The sequence below is a fragment of the Microcaecilia unicolor genome, chromosome 2 (genome assembly GCF_901765095.1).
Source record: "Microcaecilia unicolor chromosome 2, aMicUni1.1, whole genome shotgun sequence".
Lineage (NCBI taxonomy): Eukaryota > Metazoa > Chordata > Amphibia > Gymnophiona > Siphonopidae > Microcaecilia > Microcaecilia unicolor.
Genome location: NC_044032.1, coordinates 632,900,868 through 632,923,661, shown reverse-complemented (window position 1 = coordinate 632,923,661; position 22,794 = coordinate 632,900,868). Strand labels below are relative to the sequence as shown.

The 22,794-nt window shown below is 45.9% G+C and overlaps 1 protein-coding gene across 1 annotated transcript in view; it reads right to left on the bottom strand.

Annotated features, from left to right (window-relative positions):
* SLC7A11 (solute carrier family 7 member 11) overlaps nt 1–22,794 on the bottom strand; it is a 205,363-nt gene that overhangs the window by 17,847 nt on the left and 164,722 nt on the right. The window contains exon 11 of the mRNA XM_030191730.1: nt 12,489–12,666. Coding sequence (XP_030047590.1) covers nt 12,489–12,666 — 178 coding nt within the window. The remainder of the gene's footprint in view (nt 1–12,488; nt 12,667–22,794) is intronic.

The following is a 22,794-nucleotide window of genomic DNA, read 5'->3' as shown; positions in this document are numbered from 1 at the left end:
AGCCTGCTGGTCTCACCAATCCTGACCCTGTGCCTCAACCGACAAATAAGAGCACGCACCCTCATTCCAGTTGCACCGGGTTTAACATAGGCAGCTGCCTAGCCAGTTACAACATAATACAACCAAGGGTTTCACCTACTTTAACCAACCTCTTTATGGCAAGGTTGTGTAATGATTATGACTGTTGAGTTTAATTGTCAAAATCAGGGGGGGGGGGGGGGGGGGTTAAGGCTGGTGGCTCTACCTTCCCTCCTCAACCCTGTTCCTCACATTTACCTTATTTCTTTTCCAAAAGGCAGCAGTGATTCCCATAGGCTGTCCTGCCGCCAGCACCGGCCTCTTCTCCCTACTGTGGCCCGCCTCTTGATGTAACTTTGTTTCCTCAGAGGCGGGACATGCAGTAGAGCGAAAAGGCCAGTGGCAACGCAACAGAGCAGCCTATGGGAATCGCTGTTGCTGCCTTTTGGAAAAGAAGAAAATAAGACAAATGGCGAGGGGCAGAGGGTTGAGGACGGAAAGGGGGAGATGCCAGACCAGGTGCATCCTCGCCTTGGGCGGCAGATTGCTCTAGGAAAGCATCTCTATCAAAGCTACTGCACTGCATGAAGCAAATTATCATTCTGTTCATACAGAGTTAGTATCCCAATACAGTGAGCTGAGCCGATGTTTATTACATGCTCAAATACTATTTACTAAAAAAAAACAAAGGAAGCACGGCAAACTTGGGCTGCCTGCAGTGCGAAGCACAGCGTATATAACCTGGAAACAAGTTAAATTAATTTACAATTGCCACTAAGTAAGAAAAATAGGCCTCAGCAGACCCTGCAAAAGATTGGTTAAATGCATTATGCAGACCTCAGAGGAACAGCTTAAATGGACTTTGCTGTACTCTGGAGACCAGAGAGAATTTCTCGCACGCGCTCACTCAGGCAGAGTCAGCATTTCCAAAGTATTATCATCTTTTTCTCCGTGCAGTGGTGAGTCTTCTGGGCAATGCAGGGGCATGAGCTGCCCGCTCTATCGTCAAGCAGATCCTCCTCACTGGCATAGGCAGGGCAAATCCCCCCTCCCCTCCCCCCAGGTTTTGATTAGCTAATGTTATTCTTAAAGGGGGAGGCAGGTCTGTCACCTCATTTTCTTTGCACTTTCCTTCTCCCCAGTTATGTCCAGCATAAATGCTCTGTGCCAGTCCCTCTTTGCTTCCCGACCTAATATCACCCGGGTCTCTCAGACAGGCATCAGTGTCTCCTTCCTACAAGCCTCAGGTTTTCATAGACAGGATGAAAAAAAGATGCAATAGAAAAAAAAAAAAACAGGCCACGGTGTCGTAGCTAGTAGAAGCTTTATATATTGCACAGCTCCCTTAAAGAGACAAAAATGATTCCTTTCACAGAGAAAAGAGCAGAATACAAACATGGCTCGATACTGCCATCTTGTGGATATGTGGATTTTTCAAAAGCATTCGGATCCCTGGTCTCATAACCTACTCCTGCAACCTTCCGAACAAAATACACAAACTGGCTGTCTTGCCAGCCTGTGAATTTCACAATACTTGATGGAAACGGGGGTTATTCAGGGATACTTAGGGTTGGGAAAGGGGGATCTGGAAACCTGGTGACATATGTTGACTGCAACTAAGGGAGAACGTACTGGAAGAACAGGCCTGGGGCGGCTTTCCGAGTCTGCTCTTGTTAACATGCCCCTGAGCTTTCGTAGCTTCTGTTCTGCAACATTTTCACATCTGTATAGCGGTTCGTTAACAAACGAGGGCTGCTCTGTTGTTGGCACTGCAGTTAAAATGTTTTAGTGGGGGGGGGGGGGGGGGGGGGAACTCTAAATGAACTGCCAAGCACGAATCAACAAATGAATAACAACAGACTAACAGGAGCTTCCTCTTTAACATTGCTTTTGACTCGTAACCACTTGTAACCACTCGCCTCCACCTACCCTCCTCTCTTCCTTCCCGTTCACATTAATTGATTTGATTACTTTATTTACTTTTTTGTCTATTAGATTGTAAGCTCTTTGAGCAGGGACTGTCTTTCTTCTATGTTTGTGCAGCGCTGCGTATGCCTTGTAGCACTATAGAAATGCTAAATAGTAGTAGTAGTAGTAGTAGTAGTCTCTTGTAACCAGAGCTAATAGTGTGATGTCATAATGCCTCAGTCCACCAATAAGAGCCAACCTCATCAGTGATGTCACAATGGCTTGATTGTCCTATACTTGGCTCACTTTTATTACATAGCTCTTTGAGCAGGGACTGTCTTTCTTCTATGTTTGTGCAGCGCTGCGTATGCCTTGTAGCGCTATAGAAATGCTAAATAGTAGTAGTAGTAGTAGAATGTTGCTACTATTGGAGATTCTACATAGAATGTTGCTACTATTGGAGATTCTACATGGAATGTTGCTATTCCACTAGCAACATTCCATGTAGAAGGCTGCGCAGGCTTCTGTTTCTGTGAGTCTGACGTCCTGCACGTACGTGCAGGACGTCAGACTCACAGAAGCAGAAGCCTGCGCGGCCACATTGGTGATCTTGTAACCACTTGTAACCACTCGCCTCCACCTACCCTCCTCTCTTCCTTCCCGTTCACATTAATTGATTTGATTTGCTTACTTTATTTATTTTTTGTCTATTAGATTGTAAGCTCTTTGAGCAGGGACTGTCTTTCTTCTATGTTTGTGCAGCGCTGCGTACGCCTTGTAGCGCTATAGAAATGCTAAATAGTAGTAGTAGCTTCCCTTTTAGAGGTTTCTGGATATTCATTGTACTATCTTGGTGCGTATTCTCCCGACACACACCAGTCCAACATGTCCAGCCTCAATGCTGAAGCCTCTTAGACTCCTTTAGTCCTATGTGTTTCTGCTTGATGTCAAATACCCTCAGTAGACAGATAACTGATCATGCCAGCTAAACAACAGAATGGCCATTGGTCACAGCCCTCCAGTTTATGCTGAGGGCTATGACGGCTTTGCCGCATGGCTAGGGTTACCATATGTCCGGATTTACCCGGACATGTCCTCTTTTTGAGGACATGTCCGGGCAACTGGGCGGGTTTTGCCAATCTGCCCGTTTGTCCAGAAATCCGGACAAACGGGCAGATTGCTAGCTTCCCCTCCCCTTACTTACTACTGCCATGGTGGTCTAGTGACCTCTTCCGCCTTCGTGGCAGGAAAGAGCCCCCCTCTTTCCTGCCCGGAGCGCTGCCCTGCATGCATCCTTCCTGTTCGTGATCTCGGTGCTGATTCAGAATGGCCACCGAGACTTGAAGTGACCTCGCGAGACTTCAACTCTCGGCTGCCATTTTGAATCGGCGCCGAGATCACGAACAGGCAGGATGCATGCAGGGCAGCGCTCCGGGCAGGAAAGAGGGGGCTCTTTCCTGCCCCGAAGCGGTCACTAGATCACCAGGGCAGTAGTAAGGTAAGGGGAGGGGGGTAACGGGGAGGGGGAGTGATGGGGTGGGTGACAGGGGGGAGGGGAAAATGTGACAGGGGCAGAGCGAGGGCGTGAAAGGGGGTGGGGTGGGGTGTGAAAGGGGGCAGGTGGGGTGTGAAAGGGGGCGGGGCATGTGTCCTTTTGGGGAGACAAAATATGGTAACCCTACGCACGGCAGCCGCTATTACTGCTTAGTAAACAGAGGGATTGATATACCACTCTATTTTGTAAAACAAAGTCAGAGTGATTTACAACATTAAAAAATCCAATAAAAATAGAAAAGAACGCCATTCCTACAGGTTACCCAACCAAATCGCAACAATCAGCCTAAAAATGTTGAAAAAAGATACGTATTTAATTTTACTTTAAACTGCTCGAATGACTCCTCCTCCTCCTGAATATCTAAAGGGCGTTGATTCCACAAAAAAGGGGCATACCAACCCCCCCCCCCTAAAAAAAACCCCCAACACTCCCTAGTCATAGAAACATGATGGAACTTAAAGGCCAAATGGCCCATCCAGTCTGCCCACCCTCTGTAACCCCTAACTCTTCCTTTTCCTAAGCGATCCCACATGCTTATCCCATGCCTTTCTAAATTCTGGAACAGTCCTCGACTCCACCACCTCCACCGGGAGGCCATTCCACGCCTCCACCACCCTTTCTGTGAAATAATACTTCCTTAGGTTACTCCTAAGCCTATTCCCTCTTAACTTCATCATATGCCCCCTCGTTCCAGAGTTTTTCTTCAGTTGAAAAAGGCTCACTTCCCGTACATTAATGCCCTTGAGATATTTAAAAGTTTCTATCATGTCTCCTCTCTTCCAGCGTATTTTCTTGTGTTCAAGACCATTTACTAATTTTGTAGCCGCTGTCTGGACCAACTCCATCCTGTTTATATCTTTTCGTAGGTGTGGTCTCCAGAACTGCACACAGTACTCTACATGGGGCCTCACCAGAGACTTATACAAGGACACTATCCAGTGGCGTTCCTGGGGGGGCTGGCACCCGGGGCGGATCGCCGACGCACCCCGCCCCCCGGGTGCAGCGCCCCCCCCCGATGCAGCGCGGCCCCCCCCCCCCCGGTGAAAGGACCCCCCCGCGAAGGAAACCCCCCCCCCCGCCGGGTGCACGCCGCTGGGGGGGTGCCACACGCGCCTGTCCTCCGTTGTTCCATGCTTCTTCTCTGCCCCGGAACAGGAAGTAACCTGTTCCGGGGCAGAGAAGAAGCATGGAACAACGGAGGGCAGGCGCGCGCGGCACCTCCCCAGTGGCGTGCACCCGGGGCGGACCGCACCCACCGCCCCCCCCCAGGAATGCCACTGACACTATCACCTCCTTTTTCCTGCTGGTCATCCCTCTTTTATGCACCCAAGCATCCTTCTGACTTTGACCATCGCATTTTCTACCTATTTGGAAGCTTTAAGGTCATCAAACACAATCACTCCCAAGTCCCACTCTTCCTTTGTACACTGAAGCACTTCACCCCCCTATACTCGGATTCTTGTGACCCAAGTTCATGACCCTGCATTTTTTAGCATTAAATCTTAGTTGCCAAATACCGGTCCATTCCTCTAGCTTCGCTAGGTCCTTCCTCATGTCATTCATGCCCTCCATCCGCAAAGAGACAAACCTTACCAGACAGCCCCTCAGCAATATCGCTCACAAAGATGAGCCGGCCCAAGGACCGATCCCTGCAGTACTCCACTGACAACAGAGCAAGTTCCATTTACCGCTACCCTCTGTCTCCTTCTATTCAACCAATTTTTTAACCCAATCAGTTACTCTAGGCCCCATACTGAGGGCACTCAATTTATTTATCAGTTACCTGTGTGGAACCCTGTCAAAGGCTTTGCTGAAATCTAAGTATACCACATCTAGTACCCCTCCCACGTCCAACTGTTTGGTCACCCAGTCAAATGAGTCAGTCAGATTCAGTGAAGCCATGCTGTCTCGGGTCCTGCATTCCATTCAGTTCGAGAAATCTCACAATCCTCCGCTTCAATAGCGTTTCCATTAGCTTACTCACTACCGAGGTCAGACTGAAAGGTCTGTAATTCCTAACCTCCCTCCTCCTTACTTCCACTCTTGTGCAAAGGAACCACATTCACCCTTCTCCATGTTAACTGGCCTTGCACCCAGGCTGGAAGAATTAACAATGATGGGAGGGGGATGGAGTGGGTGCATTTGGCATGGACCTTTATTTTCAAATGAAGACCATTTAACTGTGACATTGTCCTGTTGGACTCATTTGGAGTTTCTTCCCTCACATTGAGTTAAAATAGCACTACACCTGCTTGGAATAATGTTTTGTTCATAACCTTGGATCATCATAAAATCCTTAAACTCTCTGCTCCTCCTAGCCACATAATAATGTAATTCACAAGGACACCTTAGAAAATTCTTCCCTTCAAATATGTGAAAAAAAAAATCAGTAAGGAAGGTACTAAGCCAGGCAGACTACTGCAACGGAATCTATGCGGGATGCAAAGAACAACTCACAAAGAAACTTCAGACCGCCCAGAACACAGCAGCCAAACTGATATTTGGCAAATCGAGATTCGACACTGCCAAACCCCTCCGAGAAAAACTGCACTGGCTTCCAATCAAAGAGCGCATCACTTTCAAAATCTGCACCCTGGTCCACAATAGTAATCATCTATGGCCAAGTCCCAGGTTACATGACAGTCCTTATAGACCTTCTGCTCAGAAACATAACCAGATCATCCCGAACGTACCTAAACCTTCACTACCCAAACTGCAAAGGACTTAAATACTCAAGTAGTCCATGCATCCAGCTTCTCCTACATAAGCGCACAACTATGGAACGCATTACCAAAAGCTGTGACAACCACATATGACCACCTAAACTTCAGGAAAGCATTAAAAACCAATCTGTTCAAAAAGGCATTCCCCACCGACCCAACATAACCATCTACACACTGCAACACAGCAAAACCAAAGATCGTATTGGGCAGTACTTAATCTCCTCTTCTCGATCCCCATAATAATGTACACTATTTGACCTTCCTCTCCTCTATCCTCATTGTACCTAACCACATGTATCGATAATCGACTTTATCACCTTGTATTTGTTTTTTCCACCGGACTAGGCGAATGCCTTTACGGTATTATGTAAGCCACATTGAGCCTGCAAATAGGTGGGAAAATGTGGGATACAAATGAAACAAATAAATAAAATAAATAAATACATACGTACATAAGTAATGCCACACTGGGAAAAGACCAAGGGTCCATGGATCCCAGCATCCTGTTCACGACAGCGGCCAATCCAGGCCAAGGGCACCTGGCGAGCTTCCCAAACGTACAAACATTCTATACATGTTATTCCCGGAATTGTGGATTTTTCCCTAGTCCATTTAGTAGTGGTTTATGGACTTGTCCTTTAGGAAACCGTCTAACCCCTTTTTAAACTCTGCCAAGCTAACCGCCTCCACCACGTTCTCCGGCAACGAATTCCAGAGTTTAATTATGCGTTGGGTGAAGAAATATTTTCTCCGATTTGTTTTAAATTTACTACACTGTAGTTTCCTCTTCTTCCAAATGGGGGTTGACTGAACATGTGGTTGATTTTTTTTTTTTTTTTTTGCCTTATTTGTTGTATTCTTGACTTTATTATAATTTTTTTAAATCTAAATGACACTTTCTTTATCTGTTGCAGATTGGTGCAAGTTTTAACTTGTCTCTTTTGAGTAACGTTATAAATAAATGGCCAGTAAATTATAGATGGAAACAAACCAGCAATTTGATATATGCATTCTCAGCCCGGCTGCTCTGTTGAGTCTTCCTTTCTTGCTATTGTGGACAGATCTGTGTCTACAATACTCATTACATCATACTCTATATCGTACTGAGGAGGGGGGGGGGGACAGGGAAATGGCACCATTGTCTTCATAGCATCAGTCTTGTAAACGCTCAAGAGCTGTCTCTTCCAGAGGAGTGACAGAATGTTGCATTTACCACTACAGGTAAAAGGCTCTTTTCACACACATCATCCTCCCACACTGCCAGGGTTCAGCAACTCACTTGTAAATGCCTTTTTATGCTACAAATCCATCTGCCACCCTGACCCATCTAAATGAACAGCTTGCCATAAGCACAACATTTTAATTAGCTGAGATCTTTTTTTTTTTTTAATTAAAAAGAAACAGGCTGCGTTGGAAGGAAAAAAAGGCAAGCTGCCCCGACTGTGCTGTGTTTGATATGAGGAGGTGAGAGGAACGCGATGAGTAAACAGCCCTCTCTGCAGTGACATCAATTCAGTGCTGGAGAACCCCCAACAGGTCTGGTTTTCAAAATATCCGCCAGGAATACGCATAATCTGTTAGTTTCCATGTGGTCCAGGAAACCGGGCTCTGATGCACAGATTTGGCTACCGAAAGACCAGAGATGTTGAGACTATCGCTTTGGGGTTAGAAGGAAACGTCGGCCTTTCTGCGGATGACACTAAGATCTGCACTAAAGTGGGAAGGCCTCAGGGAGCTAGCTAATGAGACGTGATCTAAGCGAGCTTGGGAGTGGTCTAGTGAATGGGATGCGGAAATGCAAGGTCCCGGTACTTGATTAAGGGGGAGGGAGAGACACGAACTTGTACCAACAAAGAAAGGAATATTGGGTTGATCACATCTGATGAACTTAAGGAAGGAAAGCTATGTGATCAAGACAGTGTCCAGAGTCAGAGGGATGCTATGGTGCACAGGGGCGGGTATAACCACCAGCTATATACCTTTTAACAACAGCGTCATGGAAATACTGGACAAAATTAAAACAGGTCTAGCTAGACCTGATGGAAAACTGGGCAGCAACATTCAAGCTGAAATTGAATAGAGACAAAACCGAATTCCTGGTATTATCAAGCCCGCACAAACTCACACCTCACCAAAACTTCACAATCAACAATCAAACATACCAAATCGAAACACAGCTAAAAATATCATAGACAAACATCTATCACTAGACAGCCAAATATCAGCAGTAACAACAAAATGCTTCAGAATGCTTTGGAAACGGAGAAGGATCAGAGACTATTTCCCGAGACAGTCATTCCGGATAATAGTGCAATCGACGATAATATCACAACTGGACTACTGCAATGCAGTATATGTAGGATGCAAGGGAAATACACTGAAATCGCTGCGAACCGTCCAAAACACAGCAGCAAGTTGAAATACGAGTTATCCCAATGCTCAAAACACTACACGAAGGGCGACTAAAATGATAGCGGGGATGGGATGACTTCCCTATGAAGAAAGACTAAGGAGGCGAGGGCTTTTCAGCTTGGAGAAGAGATGGCTGAGGGGAGACATGATAGAGGTATATAAAATAATGAGTGGAGTGGAACAGGTGGATGTGAAGCGTCTGTTCACGCTTTCCAAAAATACTAGGACTAGGGGGCATGCGATGAAACTACAGTGTGGTAAATTTAAAACAAATCGGAGAAAATGTTTCTTCACCCAACACATAATTAAACTCTGGAATTCGTTGCCGGAGAACGAGGTGAAGGCGGTTAGCTTGGCAGAGTTTAAAAAGGGGTTAGACGGTTTCCTAAAGGACAAGTCCATAAACCGCTACTAAATGGACTTGGGAAAAATCCACAATTCCAGGAATAGCATGTATAGAATGTTTGTACGTTTGGGAAGCTCGCCAGGTGCCCTTGGCCTGGATTGGCCGCTGTCATAGACAGGATGCTGGGCTCGATGGACCCTTGGTCTCTTCCCAGTGTGGCATTACTTATATTATATATTATACACTAGCTGCCAATCAAAGCAAGATTAATCTTCAAACCTAGCACCATGATTTACAAAATATTGTTTGGCATGTCACCAGAATATATGCTAGATATGATCGAACTATCCCCAAGAAACACAAGCCGAGAAACCAGAGGCCACCTACTTCTGCACTTACCTAACTGCAGAAATATAACTTACAAATATATATAAATGGAGGGATCAAGCTATCTGGGTTCCAAATGGTGGAACTCAATATCAAAGATCACAAGAAGCACATCCAACTATCTACAGTTCAGAAAAGAACTGAAAACCTACTTATACAAAAAAAATTCTATAACTTATTTTTGTTACATTTGTACCCCACGCTTTCCCACTCATGGCAGGCTCAATGCGGCTTACATGGGGCAATGGAGGGTTAAGTGACTTGCCCAGAGTCACAAGGAGCTGCCTGTGCCTGAAGTGGGAATTGAACTCAGTTCCTCAGGACCAAAGTCCACCACCCTAAGCACTAGGCCACGCCTCCACTGTTGGTACTATTTGAGATTGCAACATTCCATGTAGAAGTCGGCCCTTGCAGATCACCAATGTGGCCGCGCAGGCTTCTGCGAGTCTGAAGTCCTGCACATACGTGCAGGATGTCAGACTCACAGAAACAGAAGCCTGCGCAGCCTTCTACATGGAATAGCAACATTCCATGTAGAATCTCCAAAAGTATCTATTTTATTTTTGTTACATTTGTACCCTGCACTTTCCCACTCATGGCAGGCTCAATGCGGCTTACATGGGGCAATGGAGGGTTAAGTGACTCGCCCAGAGTCACAAGGAGCTGCCTGTGCCTGAAGTGGGAATTGAACTCAGTTCCCCAGGACCAAAGTCCACCACTAGGCCACTCCTCCACTCTCAAGCTAGACAAGCTATCCAGGCCCTTTCTGCTACCTAATCTACAAACCATCAGAGTAATGTTCTATCAGAATGTAAACTAGACACCATTACTGTAACTCTCAACCAGAACGTAAATTGTAGGCCACTTTGAACCGAAACCTGTTTTTGGATAACGGCGGAATATAAGAATGCATAAATAAATAAATAACCAATAGGAAAAAGGAAGCGATAATGCCCCAAAGGTATAGATAATGTCCAAGAAACAAAGCCTTATCAAAGGAAAGAACGATTGAGAAGAAGAGGCTGTAGTATGAGGCTGCAAGATGCTACATCAGAAAATCTTTCTTCAAGGACAGAGTGGTAGCTTTGTGTAATGGCCTCCCAGGGAAGGTGGTGATGACAGAAGTGGGAGCAAAATATTAATTGGATAAATGTGCAAAGAAGTGTCAGGAATGCCAGAGATCAACTACATTGTAAGGATGCACACCAGGAATGAATGAAACTGCACACTTTGAGGCTTATTTTCGAAAGAGAAAAACGCCCAAATTCCGACCTAAATCGGGAGATGGACGTCTTTCTCTTGTGGGTGCCCAAATCGGTATAATCGAAAGCCGATTTTGGGCGTTTCCAACTGCACTCCGTCGCGGGAACGCATAAAGTTGACGGGGGCGTGTCAGAGGCGTGGTGAAGGCGGGACTGAGGCGTGGTTATCGGCTGAGCAGAGATGTGCGTGCTCGGCCGATAATGGAAAAAAGAAAGGCGTTTTCAGAGAGAATTTAGGTCACTTTTGTTGGACCCGTTTTTTTCACGAACAGGTCCCAAAAAAGTGCCCTAAATGACCAGATGACCACCGGAGGGAACCGGGGATGACCTCCCCTGACTCCCCCAGTGGTCACTAACCCCCTCCCTCCAAAAAAAAAAACGAATGTTAAACACTTTTTTTCCAACTTGTAAGCCAGCCTCAAATGTCATCCCCAGCTCCATGACAGCAGTATGCAGGTCCCCGAAGTAATTTTAGTTTAGTTAGTGCTGTGCGGGACCCATGCAGAGAGGAAAAATCGGAAGAAAAAAAAAAAAACAAGCAAGTGCAGTCAGGGACGTCTAAATTACCAGGATAGTAAAAGGGGGAATTGAACCAGCAACCTTCTGATTACAAGCTCAGTGCTCTAGCCAGTGAACCACATTATTCAGGCATTTAGATGTCCTTCCCTTTCCATTAAGTCCCTCCAAGTTTCTGTCAGCCAATCACCGCTGTTTAGCTGATACAGATGTCAGCTAAATGAGCTGTGATTGGCTGACAGAAACCTGGAGAGACTTAATGGAACGGGAAGGATGTCTAATCAGTGGTGCACTGGCTAGAGCACTGAGCTTGTAATCAAAAGGTTGCTGGTTCAATTCCCCCTTTCACTATCTTTTAATTTGGACGTCCCTGACTGCACTTGCTTGCTTGTTTTTTTTTTTTCTTCCGATTTTTCCTCTCTGCATGGGTCCCGCGCAGCACCAACTAAAGTAAAATTGCTCTGGGGACCTGCATACTACTGTCATGGAGCTAGGTATGATATTTGAGGCTGGCATAGAGGCATCTCAGGGGGACCAGTGCACTACGAATGCTGGCCCCTCCCACGACCAAATGCCTTGGATTTGGTCGTTTTTGAGCTGGGACGCTTCGGTTTCGATTATCGCTAAAAAACAAAAACGCCCAGCTCAAAAAACGCCCTAATCCAATGTATTTTCGAAAAAAAAGATGGACGTCCATTTTTTTCGAAAATACAGTTCGGCCCGCCCCTTCACGGACCCGTTCTCGGAGATGGACGTTTTTACAAATGGGCGTTCGCGTTCGATTATGCTCCTCTTTGTGAGAGAGGGCACACTCTACGGTTACCATATTTGCCCTAAAGAAAAAGAGGACACATGCTCCACCCCTTGTCACATCCCACCCCCCCCCCCCCCCCGTCACTCCACCTAATGCTGTCCTATCTTCCCCTCTCCTCCTTTACCTTACTGTAGTGCTCTGGTGGTCTAGTGACCTCTTCAGGGTAGGAAAGAGCGCCCTCTTTCCTGCCTGGCGGGACTGCAGACTATCTTGATGCCTCCCGTCCCGGCGCCGATTCAAAATGCCGGCAAGTTTCTTCCTGCCTGCCTGCTTTCAGGTCTCTCTCCCCCCTGCTGTGCTTGTGTGCCAGGCCCAGCTGTGTCTCTTGGTGGCCCTGGGTGATGTGAATTGCGGGTGATGTGAATTGCTCAAGGTCAGAAACAGGGTCAGCGGGAGGAGCAAGATATGAACCCGTGGCTTGTCACTTGCTTTTCTAACCACAGAGATATTTCTCCACTCCTTCCTTCTGTACTTCATTGAACGGCTTCCTGTTTTGTCCTGAGCTACATACAGTACTGAGTTAAAACGTCAATGTCCACCTTATTACCTGAGAACCTTCTGAACCATTTGGGCTTCTTATCCCAGATCACAAAGAGGTAGTAGGCAGGGATCCCGGTGAGCGTGATCGCGAAACCAATCCCCGTATGGATGGGTTCTGAGAATAGTGACAGGGCCACCATGAGAAGGCAGGTGAAAGAGAACAAGGCAGGGATGAACAATGGCACCTGCAAAAAACAAACCAAAAAATCCATTTCCAACACTTCACAGTAACCTGTTATTTTCTTATTACATTTTTAAATATCATTTTTGATATGAGGTCTAAGTCCAACTTTGGATGTTTTGCAAAACCATAGAAGTCTGCCCAGCACACTTCTTGTGCTAAAGGTTCTGAAGCTAACGTCGAAGCCCTTAAAATTTACACTCCAGCCCATCCATATCTATTCAGTCACGATCAGGGCGCAGACCGTAGAAGTCCGCCTTGCACCGGTTTTACTCTCCAAATACCGGCGTTGCCACCCAATCTCTGCTAAGATTCTGTAGATCCATTCCTTCTGAACAGGATTCTTTTGTGTTTGTCCCACACATGTTTGAATTCCATTACCGTTTTCATCTCCACCACCTCCCTCGGGAGGGCATTAGACATATCCACTACCTTCTCTGTGAAAAAATACTTCCTGACATAGTAGTACAAGGTGCAGGTACAGACATTTACATCAGCTCCGAAGCTGTGAGAATTATCGTATTTCTAATCTACGAATGTACTTGCTTGCTCCATCCACATTCTGCTTAAACTCCACTCCTGTATATATGAATGGTCTTCTAATAACCACCGATAAACACTAAACAGGCAGTCGCAACTAAGCAATCGTAATAATTATATAGAAAGAGAGAAGAACCCTCAACCTTAAAGATGGTAAAATACCACTGAACACTCTGCTGAGGTTTAAGATAAATCCTATTGGTGGCTATTAAGTTATAATATGAATTTTTTAATAAAATAAATTTTGAGCGGACATTTAGTTAGGAACTTTTGGAGCATCCATCCATTTTGGTTAACCAATATGTTATAGTGTGCAGTCTCTTGCTTTAAAATATTTTGGAGGAGCCCAAGGATGTGATATGACCGTATTAATGCTTGAGCGGGTGAGACCCGTGTGAGTCTCTTAATCGTTAATTAGCATTTTAGTCCCGGTGGTGGTGTTTTACTATCTTTAAGGCTGAGGGTTCTTCTCTCTTTCTAGATAATTATTACGATTGCTTAATTGAAGTTTGAGACTGCCTGTTTAGTGTTTATCGGTGGTTATTAGAAGACCATTCATATATACAGGAGTGGAGTTTAAGCAGAATGTGGATGGAGCAAGCAAGTACATTCGTAGATTAGAAATACGATCATTCTCACAGCTCCGGAGCTGATGTAAATGTCTGTACCTGCACCTTGTATTACTATGTCAGGAAGTATTTTTTCACAGAGAGGGTAGTGGATATGTCTAATGCCCTCCCGAGGGAGGTGGTGGAGATGAAAACAGTAATGGAATTCAAACATGCATGGGATAAACCCAAAGGAATCCTGTTTAGAAGGAATGGATCTATGGAATCTTAGCGGAGATTGGGTGGCAACGCCGGTAATTGGGAAGTAAAACCAGTGCTAGGCAGACTTCTACAGTCTACGCCCTGATCGTAACTGGATAGGGATGGGCTGGAGTGTAAATTTTAAGGGGCTTTGACGTTAGCTTCAGAACTTTTAGTACAAGAAGTGTGCTGGTCTGTGCCCTGAGAATGTCAAGGACAAATCAAACTCAGGTATACATATATTATTATTATTATTAATTACATTTGTACCCCGCGCTTTTCCACACATAGCAGGTTCAATGCGGCTTACATAGTAAATAGAATTACAAAGTCTTGAAGGAGAATGTTACAAGTTGTAGTAAACATAGTAGTAGTGGGGTTTTGAGGATATGTAAATTGAGCATGGAGAGGTAAACAAAGATAGGAAGAGCAAAAGGAGAAGAGATTGGGAGGGGTAAGGAGTAGGAAGGATGGAGAGGAAGAGATTGAGGAATGAGCATAAGGAGATTGTGAGACATGGTCAAAGGTATAATAATCGTCGGGGCAGGAATCATGTGGGTGGGCTTAAAAAGTTAAGTTGGGTCATTAGCGTAAGCTTTCTTGAAGAGATGGGTCTTCAACATTTTTCTGAATGGTAGATGACCGTTGATTGCTCGGATGGATCTTGGCAGAGCGTTCCAAAGCTGGCTGTCCAAAAAGTAGAAACTGGATGCATAGGAGATCTTGTATTTAATACCTTTGCAGTTGGAAGGTGTAAATTGAGGTAAGTACGAGAAGACGATGATCTATTTCTGGTTGGGAGGTCGATGAGGTTATTCATGTAGTTAGGGGATTCTTCATATATGATCGTATGAATCAGAGTGTGGACTTTAAAATTTATTCTTTCTCTGATGGGGAGCCAATGCAGCTTGTATACAGTATTGCATACCATGTTAAATGAGTTTATTTTGTTGGGCAGACTAGATGGACTGTACAGGTCTTTATCTGCCGTCATTTTACTATGTTACTACATTTTACTATTTAATAAAGAGAAGTACTACTACTACTACTACTACTACTATTTAGCATTTCTATAGCGCTACAAGGCATATGCAGCGCTGCACAAACATAGAAGAAAGACAGTCCCTGCGCAAAGAGCTATGTAATAAAAGTGAGCCAAGTATAGGACAATCAAGCCATTGTGACATCACTGATGAGGTTGGCTCTTATTGGTGGCCTGAGGCATTGTGACATCACAATATTAGCTCTGGTTACAAGAGACTACTACTACTACTATTTAGCATTTCTATAGCGCTACAAGGCATACGCAGCGCTGCACAAACATAGAAGAAAGACAGTCCCTGCGCAAAGAGCTTACAATCTAATAGACAAAAAATAAATAAAGTAAGCAAATCAAATCAATTAATGTGGATGGGAAGGAAGAGAGGAGGGTAGGTGGAGGCGAGTGGTTACAAGTGGTTACAAGATCACCAATGTGGCCGCGCAGGCTTCTGCTTCTGTGAATCGTACGTGCAGGACGTCAGACTCACAGAAACAGAAGCCTGCGCAGCCTTCTACATGGAATGTTGCTAGTGGAATAGCAACATTCCATGTAGAATCTCCAATAGTAGCAACATTCTATGTAGAATCTCCAATAGTAGCAACATTCTACTACTACTACTACTGCTGCTCGGTCATATCTCCATCTCCATTTTCCGAATTGTAAGGGAGTCAAGTATAAGAAAATCTTCGCCTCGTCTTTCCGTTATTGGAGTCCCAAATACTGGAACACGTTACCTCGTCACCTTAAAACCCAAGTGGACCATGCCCTTTTTAAGAAGTTATTAAAGACATTCCTCTTTGCTAAGACTTACCCCTCTATTTACCATGTTGATTAAAGCATCCCTTGTCCCTTCCCTACTTAGTTCACTTTGTTAGTTTCTTCCCTCCTGTGTATTTCTTTATGCTTGCCTAAGCTGTTAAGATTGTACTCTTATTTAATTCTCTGTAAGCCACATTGCGCCTGCATGTGTGGGAAAATGTGGGATATAAGTAACAAATAAATAAATAAATAAATAAATTTAGCATTTCTATAGCGCTACAAGGCATACGCAGCGCTGCACAAACATAGAAGAAAGACAGTCCCTGCTCAAAGAGCTTACAATCTAATAGACAAAAAAATAAATAAAGTAAGCAAATCAAATCAATTAATGTGAACGGGAAGGAAGAGAGGAGGGTAGGTGGAGGCGAGTGGTTACAAGTGGTTACGAGTCAAAAGCAATGTTAAAGAGGTGGGCTTTCAGTCTAGATTTAAAGGTGGCCAAGGATGGGGCAAGACGTAGGGGCTCAGGAAGTTTATTCCAGGCGTAGGGTGCAGCGAGACAGAAGGCGCGAAGTCTGGAGTTGGCAGTAGTGGAGAAGGGAACAGATAAGAAGGATTTATCCATGGAGCGGAGTGCACGGGAAGGGGTGTAGGGAAGGACGAGTGTGGAGAGATACTGGGGAAGTAACTAATTGTCTTTACATGCCACTTTAAAAGGCCCTTTAACTGCACACCCCCTTATAAAATTACCTCAATAAAAGGTCCTATTTTTTATGCATACATCAGTAAAATATTTCAATGTGCAGAGAAAGTAAAGCAGACTCTTAATATACACACACACTTTTTTGATGCTGACAAGATCATCTCCCCGACATAAAATAAACCAATGAACTCAGAAGCCGTCAGTAATTCACACTGCAGGCAGCAGGCAACGTGAGGTCGTAAAAGTCCCTTTTTTTCTCTGGTTTTCTAGCGCTGGATCAGTTATAGTTCATCCCTCTAGGTCAACATTCTCCATAATTTATCTCATGAGCAGTTTATTGAGAGGGAGCGACAGGTAGATAGATGTAGAGCAATAGAAAGTATTAATCCAGAGGGATGGAAAATGCACACACAGTGGTATACACATCAGCTATAGAATCAGGATCCCGATACACATTAATAGAAAACTGAGCAGCATTTTCTGCTCATACAAATGAATGTGCTGGGTGGGGAAAATCTGTAACAGACTGAAGGGAAAGGGAAATTGGACTTGATATACCGCCTTTCTGAGGTTTTTGCAACTACATTCAAAGCGGTTTACGTCCTGCACGTAACAGAAGCCTGCGCAGCCGCATTGCTGATCTGCAAGGGCAGGCTTCTACATGGAATGTTGCTAGTGAAATAGCAACATTCCATGTAGAATCTCAAATAGTAGCAACAGAATCTCAATAGTAGCAACATTCCATGCTCCACCGCACTAACCACTAGGCTACTCCTCCACTAGCAACATTCCAGAATTTCAAATAGTAGCAACAGCAACATTCCATGTAGAATCTCAAACAGTAGCAACAGAATCTCAATAGTAGCAACATTCCATCTAGAATCTTCCATAGTAGCAACATTCCATGTAGAATCTCAAATAGGGAAAGGGAAATTGGACTTGATATACCGCCTTTCTGAGGTTTTTGCAACTACATTCAAAGCGGTTTACATATATTCAGGTACTTATTTTGTACCAGGGCAATGGAGGGTTAAGTGACTTACCCAGAGTCACAAGGAGCTGCAGTGGGAATCAAACTCAGTTTGCCGGGATCAAACGTCCACTGCACTAACCACTAGGCTACTCCTCCACTCCAGGGAAATGCCGAGTTAAGGTCAGACCTGTTATCAGGGGCGTATCTGCGTGGGGCCTCAGGGGCCTGGGCCCCCGCAGATTTCGCCCTGGACCCCCCTACCGCTGCCAACCCTCCCCCTCCGTTGCTCGCCTACCTTCGCTGGCGGGGGACCCCAACCCCCGCCAGCCGAGGTCCGCGTCCTCCTGCCGCTGCCGGCTGCCTTTGGTCCTTTCATTTGTCCATTGAAGTCGACGAAAGTTTCTTTTGAGTCTGACGTCGCTGCACGTTGTACGTGCAGGACGTCAGGCTCAGAAAATGTTTCTGAGTCTGACGTCCTGCACGTACAACGTGCAGCGACGTCAGAGTCAAAAGAAATTTTCGTCGGCGCCAGCTTCAATGGACAAATGAAAGGACCAAAGGCAGCCGGCAGCGGCAGCGGCAGGAGGACGCGGACCTCGGCTGGCGGGGGTTGGGGTCCCCCGCCAGCGAAGGTAGGCAAGCAACGGAGGGGGAGGGTTGGAAATGGTAGCAGCTGGGGGGAGGGGGATCGGCAATGGCAGCGGCGGCGGCGGCGGCGGGGGGGGGCTATAATGTGCCCCCTCACTCTGGCCCTGGCCCCCCCTACCGCCGCAGTTCAGATACGCCCCTGCCTGTTATATGCATAAAAAACCATAAACAGCACATTCGCCCCCTCCCCAAGTCCCTTGGATCCTGATGATCAAAGATGACAAGTTACCCAGTTCCAGGAGGGACGCTTTTTGGCCACTCCTGAGTCCTGGCATTTGTAGCCCCTGATTCTACCCACTGAAATCAGTGTTGCAGGTCCCATAATGCACCGGGATGGAGTTGTCAGAAATGCAGGGCTGGCTTACAATCTCCCTCTTGGAACTGGGTAAATCTGGATCATCCTCTTCTTAAAGGCAGTGGCGTACCAAGGGGGGGGGGGGGGGCGGTGGGTGCGGTCCGCCCCGGGTGCACGCCGCTGGGGGGGGGGATGCCGCGCGCCTGTCCGCTACGTTTGTTCTGTGCTCCCTCTGCCCTGGAACAGGTTACTTCCTGTTCCGGGGCAGAGGGAGCATGGAAACGAACGAAGCGGACAGGCGCGCGGTGCCCCCCCCCCCCAGCGGCGTGCACCCGGGGGGGTGTCCTTTCGCCGGGGGGGGGTCGCGCTGCACCTGGGGGAGAGCGCTGCACCCGGGGGGCGGGGCGCATCGGCGATCCAGCCCGGGTGTCAGCTCCCCTAGGAACGCCCCTGCTTAAAGGATAGCCAAATTTACAAGGCATGTTACATTCACTGAAAGGACGTGGGCTTCGTGGAAAACAACCAGCTTTTTTCTTACAAATTGCTTCCAGTACACTGCCTTGAACTGTTGTTAGGAATTAACTGGTCTCTAGTTGCCTTGGGATGTGTGTGTGGAAGGGGGCAGCAGGGCCTCCAAGAAGGGGGGCAGGGGGCAAGATTCCCCTAGGCCTGACCTCCAAAGGCAGCCTGCTGCCAGGGTCTATCTTTCTCCTGCTCCTGACGGGATCCGGGAGATAGTGTCCTCACAGGAGCAGGAGAGAGAAGACTTCAGCACCGGGCTCCCCCTTAAGGCTGGGGTCTCTGGTTTGGCTGTCAAGGGTCCGCAAGCCCCGCCAGCCGAAGCCTCCCTTCCTTCAGCGCTGTTCTCTGCCCCCTGCGGCTGCTTTTCCCCTCACGTCGTGCTCGGTTTTGATGAAATTGAACTTGGTGACCCCCGTCAGCCAATGTATGTGGAGTTGCAGCGGGGGGGGGGGGCAGGGAGGTGGGGCAAAATGTGCCCCCCCCCCCCCCCCCACATTGGGGCTCTGGCCCTGGCCACGCCCAATTTTTGTAGTCTGGCTACACAGTGGTTCGGGAGGCGGCAACGGCAGTCAGGGGGGTGGCAGCAGCGGTCCTGGGGGGACCGGCAGCAGCCGTCCTGCTCCGGGCCTGGCTCAGGCTCTCAGCGGCCCTGGAGTGCAGTGGAAAAATGCACTTTTTATTGTGTTCCATGGAATGTGGTGAGCTACTGCCCTCTAGAGGTTCCTTCTGAAAAGAGTTTTGCCAGTAAATTTTGGGTTTTTGTTTGGTTGTGTTTTGGCGAATAACACCCTCTACATAGTTACCTACATCTACATCTGTCTATCTAGATATAGATATATACATATTTCATTTTGGTTTGGTTTCTATTCTTACTCAATGAAATTACATAGAAATACTTTTATAACAAATAGGAGGAAATATTTTTTTTTTTCATTCAAAGAATAGTTAAGCTCTGGAACTCGTTGTTGTAGGATGTGGTAACAGCAGTTAGCGCATCTGGGTTTAAAAAAAGGTTTGGACAAGTTCCTGGAGGAAAAGTCCATAGTCTGCTATTCAGACAGACATGGGGAAGCCACTGCTTGCCCTGAGATTGATAGCATGGAGTGTTGCTTGGGTTTCTGCCAAGTACTTTTGACCTGAATTAACCACTGTTGGAGACAGGATATTGCTCTGATCCCAGTACGGCTATTCTTATGTTGTCTACTTTAGTGTAAATACGACTATCTATTTCAAAAGCCATGCGATGTTCACGGTATTACAGTGTGACAACATTCTAGAAAACCACTCACAGCTTTTCTCAGTATTATACGTCAGGATTAAAACAATTATTAGGTGCGTGGATATCAAATAAAACACCAATTTGGACTTGTGATATTTATATCTTATGGCATCATGCATCTATTTTCACCATAATCGAAAAATAAGGTGGATTGGGTGGCGCTGCCTGTTTTACAGTGGGAAAATAAATGAGAAATGTTTGCAGTGTGATCCTGACACTCTGTTCTCTCTGCCACAATCTTAAGGACATGTCTGTATACACCAAAGTGTTCCCAGGAATCCACTGAAGACTACCCCTTGCTTTTGTGTCCTCAAATGGTGCATTGCAAAGCAGTCCTCTGAAAGGAAATGCTCCAGGCAAATGACAAGCTGTAAGCAGAAAGAGGGAGAAGCAGAAAGCACCTGAGTGATGCACAGATGGGTAGAGAGTGATTGAGAGACAAAAGCTGAGAAAACAGAGAAGAGGAAACATAGACAGAGAGAAGAGAGAGAGACACACACACACGCGCGCGCGCGCGCGCGACTTCCCTATGAGGAAAGGCTGAAGCAGCAAGGGCTCTTCAGCTTGGAGAAAAGACGGTTGAGGGGAGATATGATAGAGGTCTATAAAATAATGAGTGGAGTGGAACGGGGAGACGTGAATCGTTTGTTTACTCTTTCCAAAAATACTAGGACAAGGGGGCACGCAATGAAGCTACAAACTAGTAAAATGAAAACAAATCGGAGAAAATTTTTATTCACTCAATATGTAATTAAGCGCTGCAATTCATTGCCAGAGAATGTAGTAAAAGCGGTTAGCTTAGCGGGGTTTAAAAAAGGTTTGGCTAGCTTCCTAAAAGAAAAAGTCCATAGACCATTATTAAAACGAACTTGGGGAAAACCCACTGCTTATTTCTAGGATAAGCAGATTAAAATGTATTGTACTGTTTGGGGATCTTGCCAGGTACTTGTGACCTGGATTGGCCACTGTTGGAAACAGGACGCTGGGCTTGATGGACCTTTGGTCTGTCCCAGTATGGCAATACTTATGTACAGTATAGACAGAGGGAAAGAGTGGCAATGGAGGGAAGAATGAAAAGATTTTAAGCACTGAAAGTCGATGGCAGTGTGACCCTGCCGCAGCTTTGCTAGACAAATCTGGAAATTCTGATTAATTTTGCTGGAAACAATTTACTCTAAAAACTATAGGGATGATATTTAAAATGATTTAAACAGCCAAGAGAGGCTCCTGGCCATTTAAATCACTTGTTCAGGGTTCACCGGACAGCACCGCTGAATACACCTGGGTAGTGTCTAAGACCAAACCGGCTAGTTTGTGGCCTTTCTGAGGGCAGAGTTGGCATTTTGCTGGTTAAAAATCAATATTTAGCACTTTATGTTACCTGGATAAACAGAACCGTATAAAACACAGTCCAATCTTTATCTGCTTTGACTTATTCAGTTACGTGCCAAATATCACCTAAACCCAGGTATTCAATTATGGTGTCCAGACATGTCCCGGCACTGAAAATCTGGGGATAATGCCAGCGGCAGCCAAACAACCGCTGATCACCGCCGGCTGAATATTTAACCCTATGAGGGAGAGTCAGTGCTGCTTGATTGCTTATAATAATGGACTTGGAACTGTGAGACCCAGGTTACATTGTAACATAGTAACATAGTAGATGACGGCAGAAAAAGACCTGCATGGTCCATCTGGTCTGCCCAAGATAAACTCATATCTTGAATTTGTACCTGTCTTTTTCAGGGCACAGAACGTATAAGTCTGCCCAGCAGTATTTCCCGCCTCCCAACCACCAACCCCTCTTCCCCCCACCTGCTCCGCCACCCAATTTCAGCTAAGCTTCTAAGGATCCATTCCTGCTGCACAGGATTCCTTTATGCCTATCCCACGCATGTTTGAATTCTGTTACCGTTTTCATCTCCACCACCTCCCGCGGGAGGGCATTCCAAGCATCTTAACACTCACCGTAGGAGCAATTTTCATGTCGCTGACTTAGTGCTGTGTTATAGTGGTCTAAGTTTATGGCTATTTTCTGTTGCTGAAAATCATCTTAATCCAGCACTGCTTGAGTTAACCCTCTGATGCCTGAGCATTTTGGATTAGCAGATTTGAAGGCACGCATCATTTATCATTATGGTCTTTTTCAATACCATTTCATTGGTCTACTCTGATATGCTTCACATTTGGAGAATTTGACGTTTATCTTGGAAGAATCCTGAAGCAGGCCTTTTTTTTGCCAAAACACAGCGTTGTGTTGAGTCCTTGATCGATAAATCTTCTTTTACCTAAGATCGTCCCTTTCGTCTTTGTGGTCCGTGGTCATATCTACCCACCCTTCTCCTCTCTTCTTGGGGGCTGATACACATGACGTTTTGTGTCCAACACAGCCGACACTTGTCCCGTTAGAATTTTAGAAACCAAATATAAAATCTTTAAATTTAATGCGAAACTCTATCCAGAGCCAGTGCGAACTCTTGAAGACTGATGAAATGTGTTCATAACGATTGTACCCAGCTATGGCCCTTGCAATAGCATTTTGCACAATCTGTAGGGCTTTAA